The sequence below is a fragment of the Procambarus clarkii genome, chromosome 80 (assembly GCF_040958095.1).
Source record: "Procambarus clarkii isolate CNS0578487 chromosome 80, FALCON_Pclarkii_2.0, whole genome shotgun sequence".
NCBI lineage: Eukaryota > Metazoa > Arthropoda > Malacostraca > Decapoda > Cambaridae > Procambarus > Procambarus clarkii.
In genome coordinates, this window is record NC_091229.1 from 25,544,834 (window position 1) to 25,561,551 (window position 16,718).

General features: G+C 52.3%; 1 protein-coding gene across 1 annotated transcript in view; it reads left to right on the plus strand.

The window, feature by feature from the left end:
- Positions 1-16,384, plus strand: part of LOC123753359 (uncharacterized) — a 35,559-nt gene extending 19,175 nt beyond the window's left edge. Inside the window, exon 6 of the mRNA XM_069315128.1 lies at positions 13,946-16,384. Within this exon, the coding sequence (XP_069171229.1) occupies positions 13,946-16,384 (2,439 nt within the window). The remainder of the gene's footprint in view (positions 1-13,945) is intronic.
- The last annotated feature ends 334 nt before the right edge of the window (positions 16,385-16,718 follow it).

A 16,718-nucleotide genomic window follows, 5' to 3' on the forward strand; every position in this document is an offset into this window, starting at 1 on the left:
TTCCTCTTTCCCTTCTCTCTCTCTCTCTCTACTGTTCCTATCGGCCTTCTCTTCCTTCCGTTCCTCTTCCTTCCGTTCCTCGCCCTCAGCTTCCCACACAACGGCCACGACGGCCACCACCGGGCCGGAACCGGTAATCGATAACCGGCCTCCAATTCGGTAAAGCGGATTTAAACTGGTCGTTTGACTGGCCGTCCGGAAATCGGTCTATCGTTATTGTGGTGTAATGTAGAGAGAGAGAGAGAGAGAGAGAGAGAGAGAGAGAGAGAGAGAGAGAGAGAGAGAGAGAGAGAGAGAGAGAGGAGAGAGGAGAGAGAGAGGAGAGAGAGAGACAGACAGACAGACAGAGAACGGAAGTGAAGAGAAGAGAGACAGAGAGAACCATTATTTAAATTCTTCCTCCTCCACACTCCCCAGGGTGTCGGCAAGATCAGACAGGCTGCCTCTACTGAGACCACCACAGTCACTGCTGTTTCTCCTGAGAAGCTACACCCCCTAAACTACAGGCCAGTTCCCCCTAACTTGTATACCATGCTGGGTGATGGAGAAGATCGTGAGGAATAGACTCATAGAGCATCTGGAAAGAGAGAGAGAGAGAGAGAGAGAGAGAGAGAGAGAGAGAGAGGAGAGAGAGAGAGAGAGAGAGAGAGAGAGAGAGAGAGAGAGAGAGAGAGAAGGGACTTTGTAACACGTCGCCAGCATGGGTTCAGGGAAGGCAAGTCGTGTCTCACAGGTTTAATAGAGTTCTATGACCAAGCATTAAGCAAGAAAGAGAAGGATGGGCAAACTGCATTTTCTTGGACTGTCAGAAAGCTTTTGACATAGTAATCCATATGAAACTGTTGCATAAATTGGAGAAACAAGCTGGAGTAACTGGTAAGGTTCTCCAATGGATAAGGGAGTACCTAAACAACAGGAAGCGGAGTGTTACTGTGAGGGGCGAGACCTCAGACTGGCGTGATGTTACCAGTGGAGTCCCACAGGGCTTTGTACTCGTCCCAATCTTGTTTCTGATATACGTGAATGATCTCCCAGAGGGTATAGACTCCTCTCAATGTGTGTTGATGATAAAATTATGAAATGGATTAAGACAGAGGAGGACAGCAAGAGGCTACAGAATGACCTGGACAGACTGAAGGAATGGTCCAACAAATGGCTACTAGAGTTTAATTCGAGCAAGTGTAAAGTGATGAAGATAAGCGTAGGGAGAAGGAGGCCAAACACAAGGTACCAGCTGGGAGAGGATATCCTTCACGACTCAAGAAGAAAGAAAGATATGGGGGTTGATATCTCACCAGACGTGTCCCCTGATGACCTCATCAAAAGGATATCATCAGCGGCATATGCAAGACTGGCAAACATAAGAACGGCCTTTAGAAACTTGTGTAAGGAATCGTTCAGAACCTTGTATACCACATATGTCAGACCAGTACTGGTATATGCAGCTCCAGCCTGGAGTCCACACCTAGTCAAACGCAAAACAAAGTTAGAAAAGGTTCAGAGGTATGCCACCAGGATAGTCTCCGAACCGAGAGATATGAGCTATGTGGAAAGTTTACTGGAATTAAATCTTACGGCATTAGAAATTAGAAGAGTTAGGGTGGACATGATCACTATCTATAAAATTCTCAAGACGAATTAACAGAGTAGTTACAAACTATTTGGCACGGTTGGTATGCGAACAAGGGACACAGGTAGAAACTTAGTACCCAGATGAACTACAGAGACATTAGAAAGAATTTGTTCAGTGTCAGAGTAGTTAACAAACGGAATGCATTAGGCAGTGATGTGGTGGAGGCTGACTCTTTCAAATGTAGATGTGATAAGAGCCCAATAGGCTCAAGAATCTGTACACCAGTTGAGTGACAGTTGAGAGGCGGGACCGAAGAGCCAGAGCCCTGCAAGCACAACTAGGTAAGCACACACACACACACACACACACACACACACACACACACACACACACACACACCACACACACCACAACACACACCTTATCCACATATACACCCCCCCCCCCCACACACACACACACAGGATCGATACACCCCACAACACAGTTCACAGCTGCGGCGCTGCCTGGGGGCCACTCCGCCACACTCAACACACACACACACACACACACACACAACCGCTCTCAAGGCCCTCACCACCACGCCAATAATGCACACCAAATTGGAGCAATACATGGCATTTGGCACACACACACACACACACACACACACATTCCAGGAGGTCTTCACCTTGGAGCAAGGAGAAATCCCAGAGATAAGAGAGGGAATAGCTAACCAGGAACCACTGGAAGAGTTTGAGATTACCAGCGGGGAAGTAAGGAAGTGTTTACTAGAATTGGATGTGACAAAGGCTATAGGTCCAGATGGAATCTCCCCTTGGATACTAAAGGAAGGAGCAGAAGAACTGTGCCTCCCGCTCTCCATGGTGTATAACAAATCACTGGCAACAGGGAACTGCCAGAAATTTGGAAAGCAGCTAACGTAGTCCGATATACAAGAAAGGGGATAGACAGGAGGCACTGAATTACAGACCAGTGTCCCTAACCTGCATACCATGCAAGTTGATGGAGAAGATTGTGCGAAGAAAGCTAGTGGAACATCTGGAGCGAAAGAACTTTGTAACACAGCATCAATATGGATTCAGGGATGGCAGGTCCTGCCTCACAGGGTTACTTGAATTCTACGACCAGGCAACAAAAATAAGGCAAGAAAGAGAAGGGTGGGCAGACTGCATATTTTTGGATTGTCAGAAAGCCTTTGACACAGTGCCACACAAGAGGCTAGTGAAAAAACTGGAGATGCAGGCTGGAGTGAAAGGGAAGGTACTCCGTTGGATACAGGAGTACCTAAGTAACAGGAGACAACGAGTCAGTGTGAGGGGTGAGGTCTCAGATTGGCGAGACGTTACGAGTGGAGTACCGCAGGGGTCAGTCCTTGGACCTATACTGTTTCTGATATATGTAAATGATCTTCCAGAGGGTATAGAATCGTTTCTCTCAATGTTTGCCGATGATGCAAAAATTATGAGGAGGATTGAAACTGAGGACGATAGTAGGAGGCTACAAGATGACCTAGACAGACTGAGTGAATGGTCCAACAAATGGCTGTTGAAGTTCAACCCGAGTAAATGCAAAGTAATGAAACTAGGTGGTGGAAATAGGAGGCCAAACACAGGATACAGAATAGGAGATGAAGTACTTAATGAAACGAACAGAGAGAAAGATCTAGGAGTTGATATCACACCAAACCTGTCTCCTGAAGCCCACATAAAAAGAATAACGTCTGCGGCATATGCGAGGCTGACTAACATCAGAACAGCGTTCAGGAACCTGTGTAAGGAATCATTCAGAATCTTGTACACCACATATGTAAGACCAATCCTGGAGTATGCGGCCCCAGCATGGAGCCCGTACCTTGTCAAGCACAAGACGAAGCTGGAAAAAGTCCAAAGGTATGCCACTAGACTAGTCCCAGAACTAAGAGGCATGAGTTACGAGGAAAGGCTGCGGGAAATGCACCTTACGACACTGGAAGACAGAAGAGTAAGGGGAGACATGATCACAACCTACAAAATCCTCAGAGGAATCGACCGGGTAAACAAGGATAAACTATTCAACACTGGTGGGACGCGAACAAGGGGACACAGGTGGAAACTGAGTACTCACATGAGCCACAGAGACGTTAGAAGGAACTTTTTCAGTGTCAGAGTAGTTAACGGATGGAATGCATTAGGCAGTGATGTGGTGGAGGCTGACTCCATACACAGTTTTAAATGTAGATATGATAGAGCCCAGTAGGCTCAGGAATCTGTACACCAGTTGATTGACAGTTGAGAGGCGGGACCAAAGAGCCAAAGCTCAACCCCCGCAAGCACAAATAGGTGAGTACAAATAGGTGAGTACACACACACACACACACACACACACACACACACACACACACACACACACACACACACACACACGCACACACACACGCACACACACATACAAGAATGTCTCGACAGCCCGAAGTTGGAGACTAGACATTTTGAGAGCTCTAGCTCCCACACAACTGGCAGAGTGAATGGTCTGGGGTATGGGATGAACATAGGATATACGGACGTCACCAAAATTCAAAAGGGAATAGCATGCCAGGGGTCACACATTAACCCCCCCCCCCCCAATTGCCCCCCCATTTTGGGCACTATACCCTCCGGCTTCACACCAAAATATCTTCAAAACATTTCAAAATAATGTTATCTTGTTGATATCTCATTATAGTAATGTAAAGAATACACCATTATTGAAAACAAATTCCAGCTATTCATAATTTGTCCGTAGTCACATAAAATTCACGATTCCCTCCCACGGCTGCAAAGGTTCTTAAAGCCCCGTTCTCAGAGTCAATGGGGGTAACTATTGAACAAATCCACAAGGGCCGTGACGAGGATTCGAACCTGCGTCCGGGAGCATCCCAGACACTGCTTTAATCGACTGAGCTACGACAGGATTTAAACCTGCCTGCGAACCTGCGTCCGGGACAGTGTTCCCGGACGCAGGTTCGAATCCTCGTCACGGCCCGTGTGGATTTGTTCATTTGATGCATCACGTTAGTGTGATCTCTGTGTGTAATGGGGTAGCTTATATTTTGTAGTGTTTTACATTACCAAGCTCTTCTCACCAGCGACTATCCATACACCATTGGAAGAATTATATTTTTAAGATGGATGGATTGATGAGCAGATAGATGGATAAGGTGGATGGATACAGATGGATCATTCTGCTTCATCCACACAGAAGGACCTTGCGGATACCTTGCAATGATTTCGGGGTTTAGCGAGAGAGCGACCGACCTGGGCGACCGACCGCAGCCCGGTCGTCGCCCAGGCCTCCTGGTTGCTGGACTGGTCAACCAGGCTGTTGGACGCGGGTGCTCGCAGCCTGACGTATGAGTCACAGCCTGGTTGATCAGGTATTCTTTGGAGGTGTTTGTCAAGTTCTCTCTTGAACACTGTGAGGGGTCGGTCAGTTATGTCCCTTATGTGTAGTGGAAGCGTGTTGAACAGTCTCGGGCCTCTGTGTTGATAGTTCTCTCTTGAACACTGTGAGGGGTCGGCCAGTTATGTCCCTTATGTGTAGTGGAAGCGTGTTGAACAGTCTCGGGCCTCTGATGTTGATAGTTCTCTCTTGAACACTGTGAGGGGTCGGCCAGTTATGTCCCTTATGTGTAGTGGAAGCGTGTTGAACAGTCTCGGGCCTCTGATGTTGATAGTTCTCTCTTGAACACTGTGAGGGGTCGGCCAGTTATGTCCCTTATGTGTAGTGGAAGCGTGTTGAACAGTCTCGGGCCTCTGATGTTGATAGTTCTCTCTTGAACACTGTGAGGGGGTCGGCCAGTTATGTCCCTTATGTGTAGTGGAAGCGTGTTGAACAGTCTCGGGCCTCTGATGTTGATAGTTCTCTCTTGAACACTGTGAGAGGGTCGGCCAGTTATGTCCCTTATGTGTAGTGGAAGCGTGTTGAACAGTCTCGGGCCTCTGATGTTGATAGTTCTCTCTTGAACACTGTGAGGGGTCGGCCAGTTATGTCCCTTATGTGTAGTGGAAGCGTGTTGAACAGTCTCGGGCCTCTGATGTTGATAGTTCTCTCTTGAACACTGTGAGGGGTCGGCTAGTTATGTCCCTTATGTGTAGTGGAAGCGTGTTGAACAGTCTCGGGCCTCTGATGTTGATAGTTCTCTCTTGAACACTGTGATGTATGTACTCACTAGAATGTACTCACTAGAAAGAAGACGAGAGAGATATCAAATAATATACACCTGGAAGATACTGGAGGGCCAAGTACCAAATCTACACAGTAAAATAACAACGTACTGGAGTGAACGACATGGAAGAAAATGTAGAATAGAACCAATGAAGAGCAGAGGTGCCATAGGCACAATCAGAGAACACTGTATAAACATCAGAGGTCCGCGGTTGTTCAACGTCCTCCCAGCAAGCATAAGAAATATTGCCGGAACAACCGTGGACATTTTCAAGAGGAAACTAGATTTATTCCTCCAAGGAGTGCCGGACCAACCGGGCTGTGGTGGGTATGTGGACCTGCGGGCCGCTCCAAGCAACAGCCTGGTGGACCAGACTCTCACAAGTCAAGCCTGGCCTCGGGCCGGGCTTGGGGAATAGAAGTCCCAGAACCCCATCAAGCAGGTATCAAGCAGGGCTGTCATTGTGCAGCAGTACTCCACTCTAGAGAGCACAAGCGTCTTGAAAAGTATCATCATCGGTATAGCATCTCTAGTGTGAAAAGTTCTTGTTATCCAACCTGTCATTTTTCTTGCAGTTGTGACGGCTACTTTATTGTATTCTTTAAAGGTAAGGTCTTCCGACATGAGTACACCCAGATCCTTTACATTGCCTTTTCGTTCTATGTTATGATTTGACTGACTTTTGTACGTGATTTCCGTTTTTATATTTTCATTTTTTCCGTAGCGCATGAGCTGGAACTTATCTTTAAGGGAGAGGTAACTATCTACACAGGGGAGAGGTGAGAGAGGATAGACGGAGAGAGATGGTTATATCCATGGATAGATTCGTTGTCGATCCATTTTGTGTTCGATGTGACTTGCATCTGCCTTGTACACAACACCCCAGGTGGTGTACACACAACACCCCAGGTGGTGCACACACAACACCCCAGGTGCACACACACAACACCCCAGGTGTACACACACAACACCCCAGGTGCACACACACAACACCCCAGGTGCACACACACAACACCCCAGGTGTACACACAACACCCCAGGTGCACACACAACACCCCAGGTGGTGTACACACACAACACCCCAGGTGCACACACAACACCCCAGGTGGTGTACACACCACACCCCAGGTGGTGTACATACACAACACCCCAGGTGGTGTACACACACAACACCCCAGGTGGTGCACACACACAACACCCCAGGTGTACACACACACCCCAGGTGCACACACACAACACCCCAGGTGCACACACACAACACCCCAGGTGTACACACAACACCCCAGGTGCACACACAACACCCCAGGTGGTGCACACACAACACCCCAGGTGGTGTACACACCACACCCCAGGTGGTGTACACACCACACCCCAGGTGGTGTACACACACAACACCCCAGGTGGTGTACACACAACACCCCAGGTGGTGTACACACAACACCCCAGGTGGTGTACACACACAACACCCCAGGTGGTGTACACACACAACACCCCAGGTGTACACACACAACACCCCAGGTGCACACACAACACCCCAGGTGTACACACAACACCCCAGGTGCACACACAACACCCCAGGTGCACACACAACACCCCAGGTGGTGTACACACCACACCCCAGGTGGTGTACACACCACACCCCAGGTGGTGTACACACAACACCCCAGGTGGTGTACACACAACACCCCAGGTGGTGTACACACCACACCCCAGGTGGTGTACACACCACACCCCAGGTGTACACACAACACCCCAGGTGCACACACAACACCCCAGGTGCACACACAACACCCCAGGTGGTGTACACACAACACCCCAGGTGGTGTACACACAACACCCCAGGTGGTGTACACACAACACCCCAGGTGGTGTACATACAACACCCCAGGTGCACACACAACACCCCAGGTGGTGTACACACAACACCCCAGGTGGTGTACACACCACACCCCAGGTGCACACACAACACCCCAGGTGGTGTACACACAACACCCCAGGTGGTGTACACACCACACCCCAGGTGGTGTACACACAACACCCCAGGTGGTGTACACACAACACTCCAGGTGGTGTACACACAACACCCCAGGTGGTGTACACACAACACCCCAGGTGGTGTACACACAACACTCCAGGTGGTGTACACAAACACCCCAGGTGGTGTACACACAACACCCCAGGTGGTGTACACACAACACCCCAGGTGGTGTACACACAACACTCCAGGTGGTGTACACACAACACTCCAGGTGGTGTACACACAACACTCCAGGTGGTGTACACACAACACCCCAGGTGGTGTACACAACACCCCACGTGGTGTACACACAACAATCCAGGTGGTGTACACAACACCCCAGGTGGTGTACACACAACACCCCAGGTGGTGTACACACAACACCCCAGGTGGTGTACACACAACACCCCAGGTGTACACACAACACCCCAGGTGTACACACAACACCCCAGGTGTACACACAACACCCCAGGTGTACACACAACACCCCAGGTGTATTATTTGATTTCAAACGACCGGCAGTTGAAGAAGGCGAATTACCGTTACGTGGCCACACCTGGACCAATTAGGGGAGTGGGGGGGAGGGGGGGGGTTGTTATCCTAACACTTGTCAATCAATAACGGAACAATGTGTCACTTCCGGTCGTAGTAGTTACCTCACAAACTACCCTTAACACCTATACTCCCACCACACACAACTACACCCACTCCATTCTCTTCTTTAATGCATAATACTGAGTAGTTTTACATACAATACAACAATAACAACTAGATTAGGTAATTAAACAATAATAATGCAGTAGGGAGAAAATAAACTGGAGTTAACGCGGGGGATTCGAACCAGTGACCAGGGCGCTCCCATCCGAACACCGGATCCGAGTTTGAAGCCAGACTAAAGTTGTACACATAACCCGCCATGCAAGGGAGTCGGTCGGCCGAGCGGACAGCTCGCGGGACTTGTGATCCTGTGGTCCTGGGTTCAATCCCAGGCGCCGGCGAGAAACAATGGGCAGAGTTTCTTTCACCCTATGCCCCTGTTACCTAGCAGTAAATAGGTACCTGGGTGTTATTCAGCTGTCACGGGCTGCTTCCTGGGGGTGGAGGCCTGGTCGAGGACCGGGCCGCGGGGACACTAAAAGCCCAGAAATCATCTCAAGATAACCTCAAGATCTCAAGATATGCACTCTGGTCAAAGATCGCGGGTTCGACTCCCCCCGCATTGCTCAAACTGGTCTCCTAATTGGCATACATCACATTAGTGCGATTTCATTAATATTAAATCACCAATGCCTCCACTGGTTTAGTTACAAGTCTAACAACCATAATTACCAATTAAACTCACGCTAACAGCTTTCACAAGCAACTGTGTGTTTTCTGATGTCATATTTGACGAAAGACCGTAACTTGTGTCTCAGTAGTCAGAAATGTGTTTATCACAACAACGGGTAATATTTGAATATTTGAATTTGGCGGCCATGTTACCGGGCGGCCAACTGACGCGCGCGGTGTCAACACGCTTACACAACACCCCGGTGATCAATCACAGCACCCCGGTGATCAATCACAACACCCCGGTGATCAATCACAACACCCCGGTGATCAATCACAACACCCCGGTGATCAATCACAACACCCCGGTGATCAATCACAAACACCCCGGTGATCAATCACAACACCCCGGTGATCAATCACAGCACCCCGGTGATCAATCACAACACCCCGGTGATCAATCACAACACCCCGGTGATCAATCACAACACCCCGGTGATCAATCACAGCACCCCGGTGATCAATCACAGCACCCCGGTGATCAATCACAGCACCCCGGTGATCAATCACAGCACCCCGGTGATCAATCACAACACCCCAGTGATCAATCACACTGTAGTGACTGACGCTCCAGGCTCTATCCTACTCAACAATAATGTGATTGCAGAGTTTTTGAGTTTATTGTGCGTGCGTGCGTGCTCGCCTAATTGAGTTTGCGGGGGTTGAGGTTTAGCTCTTTGGTCCCGCCTCTCAACTGTCAATCAACTGTTTACTAACTACTTTCCCCCCCCCCCCCCAGGAAGCAGTCCGTGACAGCTGACTAACTCCCAGGGACCTATTTACTGCTAGGTAACAGGGGGCATTCAGGGTGAAAGAAACTTTGCCCATTTGTTCCTGCCTCGTGCGGGAATCGAACCCGCGCCTCAGAATTACGAGTCCTGCGCGCTATCCACCAGGCTACGAGGCCCCTTATCCAGGGGGTACACAGGTTCTTGAGCCTATTGCATTTACTGGAGTTGAGCTTCAGTAGACATTTGTTGGACAATTCTTTCAGCTTGTCTAGGTCATCTTGAAGCATCTTGCCATCTTCCTCGGCCTTTCTCCACATAATTTTTGCATCATCAACAAACACTGAGAGGAACGAGTCTATTCCCTCTGGGAGATCGTTTACATGTATCAGAAACAGGATAGCTTCAAGGACTGAGCCCTGTGGGACTCCACTAGTGCCTGTCTGCGTGTACTCACCTAGATGTTATCTTGAGGTTATCTTGAGGTGGATGTGCAAACAGGATGAACTTAACTCTTCGCCTTCGTACATTCAGTTATCTCATGATGATATCGAGTCTACATATCTTGAGGTTATCTTGAGATGATTATCTTGAGATGATTTCGGGGCTTTTTAGTGTCCCCGCGGCCCGGTCCTCGACCAGGCCTCCACCCCCAGGAAGCAGCCAGTGACAGCTGACTAACACCCAGGTACCTATTTTACTGCTAGGCAACAGGGGCATAGGGTGAAAGAAACTCTGCCCATTGTTTCTCGCCGGCACCTGGGATCGAACCCAGGACCACAAGTCCAGCGTGCTGTCCGCTCGGCCGACCGGCTCCCTGTGTGTGTTCATTACAGTCCCTGTTCAAAACACACTGAACAAAACTAGTAACGTGGGATTTAAACAACGTCAAAGAGGATTGGTTGTTCAGCCGTCCAAATCTGACAGGATCTGTTCAATTAAACACCTGAGGGTGAACAGATTATGTGTTCGAAATTATGGCCAGGCAAACACGTACACACTCTGTGAATAAGAATTAGAGATTTTGTAAGTTAAAGATTTATGATAGCAGGCGGACTGTCCGCCTTGTGCGCGCACGCGCCCAGGTGTGTGGTTTGTTTAAGATCGCCTAGGTGGACCTTAGTGGATTAATCCAGACAGAGACGTCTTGCTTACAGTTGGGTAATCCAGTAATCCAGGGCCCTTGATTCGAGGGTTATAGGATTATATAGCATAATCCTTGGCCAAAAACCTACGGGTAGAGATCTTAAGAGGAATAGGGGGTCCTGTAATATCTTCCTTTAAGTGTGTGTGTTTTCACCTAATTGTTTTCACCTAGTTGTGTTTGCGGGGGTTGAGCTTTGCTCTTTCGGCCCGCCTCTCAACTGTCAATTAACTGTTTACTAACTACTACTTCCCCCCCCCACACCACACACACACACCCCAGGAAGCAGCCCGTGACAGCTGACTAACTCCCAGGTACCTGTTTACTGCTAGGTAACAGGGGCATTCAGGGTGAAAGAAACTTTGCCCATTTGTTTCTGCCTCGTGCGGGAATCGAACCCGCGCCACAGAATTACGAGTCCTGCGCGCTATCCACCAGGCTACGAGGCCCCTAGGGGATGTGTGTGTGTGTGTGTGTGTGTGTGTGTGTGTGTGTGTGTGTGTGTGTGTGTGTGTGTGGACCTTGCCTAACAGTTTGGCCCTCCACGCTTCGCGTCATGCCCTGCGTGGGGATCTATGTTTTCCCAGTCTAATTCCCTGCGGTTGAAGTCCCCCAAGATTATCACCAGTGTAACTTTTGTTCCCTCCCACTGGTACAGTAGCCACTTTTAAAATTACTTTTAGACGATTTGTATTGCATATATTTGTATTGTAACTGTCTCTAGGCCTCCTGTCGTTTGGTCGGAGGTTTGTCAATCGCAGAGACCACTATCTTCCCGCTTTCCAACTGTTGATATTCCTGGTATATACTCCTGCTGGTCGTATATACATATACCGGTATATATATATTCGCCTTGTAGTTTTACTTCTTCAGAACTCTAGTGTAGCTGTGACAACAGAGCTACACCACCTCCTCCACCTCTATGCATCATCTCTCTCTCTCTCCTTGTTACTTGATGCTCTCTTGGGCAGATTACATTTCACGTAACGTTTGTTAGTTTCGTTTCAGTCATTGCGATCTTGTGCGGTTGTATTTCTGGCACTTTTTTTCCAGTAAGAGTGGTTAAGGGGTAGTTGTAGTGGTGGTGGGGGAGAGACAGGTGGTGGTGGTGATGCTGGTAGGATAGATGGGTGGTGGTGGAAGGAGGGGGAGGGGAGAACAAGGACGTATCTGTGTCTTCTATCCCAACTCGTTCATTCATTAGCCTGCTTCCTTCCTTTCCTCCTGAGGCATCACTTCCCCTCCATCCCCTCTCCCCCCCCCTTCTCCCTCATCTCTACCCTCTTAATCTTTCCCTCACCATCTCTCTTCACTCCTTACATCTCTGTGAGAGAGAGAGAGAGAGAGAGTTAGGTAGGTAAGGAAAGAGACTCCGAGAAAGGTTGTTAAGAGTTCTCGCTTCTGAGAACCACTTATTGGTCCAAACTACCACCAAATGCACTCACAGGCTCAAGCGCACTCTCGGGCACGCATGCACGCAAGCTCACCCATAGCAAGGTACGCATGCACGCAAGCTCACCCACAGCAAGGTACGCATGCACACAAGCTCACCCACAGCAAGGTACGCATGCACGCAAGCTCACCCACAGCAAGGTACGCATGCACGCAAGCGCTCCCACTGACCGGTACCCAAATGCACACAAACGCACTCGCAGCAAGGTACGCATGCACGCAAACGCACCTACTGACCAGTACGCACATGCACGCAAACGCACTCACGGGTAAGCTAGCAAATTAACACATACGAACTCTCAAGCATTGAGGCACTCACTGAAGCACTCACAAATGTACGCTAAAGGCTGTCCCCCCCCCCCACACACACACACTCAACCTCTCTCACACTCAACTAGAATCTCAACCAATAAAATCCTAACTACTTACACGGGGCCACCAACTACCCGACCTCATCAACCAACCAACCAACCAGCCACTTACCCAACCAACCCAACCACCATTCCAACCACCTGCGTCTATAATCAAGATAGCTATGTTATCTCCAGTACTACCCCCCCCCCTTTCCCATCATAACAACCGCGTTCTGGGAATCACCAGAAATGGGTTCAAGTCAGCCCCATTGCCTCAAGCACTTGGGGGACACCGGGGATCGAACGCGGACCTGCAGGCAGCGAGGGCCGTCGTCATTACTGGTCAATTACCTTTATGACAAGGTTTGGCTGTGCTTAGAAGTGATGGTCTTGTCCGACGCTTGTAAACTGCTGGAACAATTACAGTTAATTGGTGGTTGAGGTGAATACAATCCATCTACCTCCCTCTCTCCCTCTATCTACCTATCTCCCTCCCTCTATCTACCTCCCTCCCTCTTATATACCTATCTACCTCCCACCATCTACCCAACTCCCTCCCTCTCTCCATCTCTGGTAATCACGATCTCTGAGAAAAAACTATACGGTTATTATCGCTCCAAATTGGGATGGACTAAACAATAAAGTAGGTGAATATAATTCCGCTGCAGTTGGTCACTACTTTTATGGACAATATACACCGTAGGTCACTACTATTACCACCGAGGACACCGTACACTGTAGTGGCCGTGAGGGGCCCCGCCTCACCACAGTTTAGTATGGTGTGAGTGCCACCTTGGCACTCCCACATGAGTGCCACCTTGGCACTCCCACAGTGGCCCTGGCTGAGGGACACCTTCACGCTCCGTCTCCCCTCTGGCACTCTCCCCATCACCCCCTCCTCTCACTCCCATCTCCCCCTCCCCCAACCTTCCAGACTCGGTGCGGTTACAGCGCTCTAGATCGGCTCCAGGTCCGGCTTGACGGGGTTCTGGGAGTTCTTCTAATCCCCAAGCCCGGTCCGAGGCCAGGAGGAAGCCCCCAAGACCACAAGCGCCGGAGGAAGCCCCCAGAGACCACAGGAGCCAGAGGAAGCCCCCCCAGAGACCACAGGCGCCGGAGGAAGCCCCCAGGGACCACAGGAGCCAGAGGAAGCCCCCCCATAGACCACAGGCGCCGGAGGAAGCCCCCATAGACCACAGGCGCCGGAGGAAGCCCCCCATAGACCACAGGAGCCGGAGGAAGCCCCCCCAGAGACCACAGGCGCCAGAGGAAGCCCCCCAGAGACCACAGGCGCCGGAGGAAGCCCCCAGAGACCACAGGAGCCAGAGGAAGCCCCCCAGAGACCACAGGAGCCAGAGGAAGCCCCCAGAGACCACAGGCGCCGGAGGAAGCCCCCAGAGACCACAGGCGCCGGAGGAAGCCCCCCAGAGACCACAGGAGCCGGAGGAAGCCCCCCAGAGACCACAGGCGCCAGAGGAAGCCCCCAGAGACCACAGGCGCCAGAGGAAGCCCCCCATAGACCACAGGCGCCGGAGGAAGCCCCCCATAGACCACAGGCGCCGGAGGAAGCCCCCCATAGACCACAGGCGCCGGAGGAAGCCCCCCATAGACCACAGGCGCCGGAGGAAGCCCCCCATAGACCACAGGCGCCGGAGGAAGCCCCCCATAGACCACAGGCGCCGGAGGAAGCCCCCCATAGACCACAGGCGCCGGAGGAAGCCCCCCATAGACCACATGCGCCGGCGGAAGCCCCCCAGAGACCACAGGCGCCGGAGGAAGCCCCCCATAGACCACAGGCGCCGGAGGAAGCCCCGAAGAGATCACATGCGCCGGCGGAAGCCCCCAGAGACCACAGGCGCCAGAGGAAGCCCCCCATAGCCCACAGGCGCCGGAGGAAGCCCCCCATAGACCACAGGCGCCGGAGGAAGCCCCCCAGAGACCACAGGCGCCAGAGGAAGCCCCCAGAGACCACAGGCGCCAGAGGAAGCCCCCATAGACCACAGGCGCCAGAGGAAGCCCCCCATAGACCACAGGCGCCGGAGGAAGCCCCCCATAGACCACAGGCGCCGGAGGAAGCCCCCCATAGACCACAGGCGCCGGAGGAAGCCCCCCATAGACCACAGGCGCCGGAGGAAGCCCCCCATAGACCACAGGCGCCGGAGGAAGCCCCCCATAGACCACATGCGCCGGCGGAAGCCCCCCAGAGACCACAGGCGCCGGAGGAAGCCCCCCATAGACCACAGGCGCCGGAGGAAGCCCCCCAGAGACCACATGCGCCGGCGGAAGCCCCCCAGAGACCACAGGCGCCGGAGGAAGCCCCCCATAGACCACATGCGCCGGCGGAAGCCCCCCAGAGACCACAGGAGCCAGAGGAAGCCCCCAGAGACCACAGGCGCCAGAGGAAGCCCCCCAGAGACCACAGGAGCCAGAGGAAGCCCCCCAGAGACCACAGGAGCCGGAGGAAGCCCCCCAGAGACCACAGGAGCCGGAGGAAGCCCCCCAGAGACCACAGGAGCCAGAGGAAGCCCCCCAGAGACCACAGGAGCCGGAGGAAGCCCCCAGAGACCACAGACGCCGGAGGAAGCCCCCCAGAGACCACAGGCGCCGGAGGAAGCCCCCCCCAGAGACCACAGGAGCCAGAGGAAGCTCCCCAGAGACCACAGACGCCGGAGGAAGCCCCCCAGAGACCACAGACGCCGGAGGAAGCCCCCCAGAGACCACAGGCGCCGGAGGAAGCCCCCCATAGACCACATGCGCCGGCGGAAGCCCCCCATAGACCACAGGCGCCGGCGGAAGCCCCCCATAGACCACATGCGCCGGCGGAAGCCCCCCAGAGACCACAGGCGCCAGAGGAAGCCCCCCAGAGACCACAGGAGCCAGAGGAAGCCCCCCAGAGACCACAGGAGCCAGAGGAAGCCCCCCAGAGACCACAGGAGCCAGAGGAAGCCCCCCAGAGACCACAGGAGCCAGAGGAATCCCCCAGAGACCACAGGAGCCAGAGGAAGCCCCCCAGAGACCACAGGCGCCGGAGGAAGCCCCCCAGAGACCACAGGCGCCAGAGGAAGCCCCCCAGAGACCACAGGCGCCAGAGGAAGCCCCCCAGAGACCACAGGCGCCAGAGGAAGCCCCCCAGAGACCACAGGAGCCAGAGGAAGCCCCCCAGAGACCACAGGAGCCAGAGGAAGCCCCCCAGAGACCACAGGAGCCGGAGGAAGCCCCTAGAGACCACAGGCGCCAGAGGAAGCCCCCAGAGACCACAGAAGCCAGAGGAAGCCCCCCAGAGACCACAGGCGCCAGAGGAAGCCCCCCAGAGACCACAGGAGCCAGAGGAAGCCCCCCAGAGACCACAGGAGCCAGAGGAAGCCCCCCAGAGACCACGGGCGCCAGAGGAAGCCCCCCAGAGACCACAGGAGCCAGAGGAAGCCCCCCAGAGACCACAGGAGCCAGAGGAAGCCCCCCAAAAACCACAGGCGCCAGAGGAAGCCCCCCAGAGACCACACGCGCCGGAGGAAGCCCCCCAGAGACCACAGGAGCCAGAGGAAGCCCCCAGAGACCACAGGCGCCGGAGAACGAAGGAGAAAGTAGATAAGAATGATAACTAGAGAAAGAGAAGCAGGAGAAAGACTGATAAACCTTAAGAAACAATCCGGTTGTGAGACGCGCCACACAGGAGAGACGGGGGGGAAAATTAATCCGAATTAGAAAGGGAAAAATCCGGTTTAAAGGAACCAGGCTGGTGCAGGAAAGCTCATTAGGAACCTCAGAAGCCGGATGAGGCCGGAGGAACAAGTGGTAACCACGTCTGTGTCCGGATGAGCGAGAATCCGGATAACGGATTCAGATTACGTGAAAGTGGACAATTTAGACGCACCGAGTGAGGAATGAGCCGGATGGAAAATAAATTGGGGAATAAACTGATTGGGGACATGCTTCAAA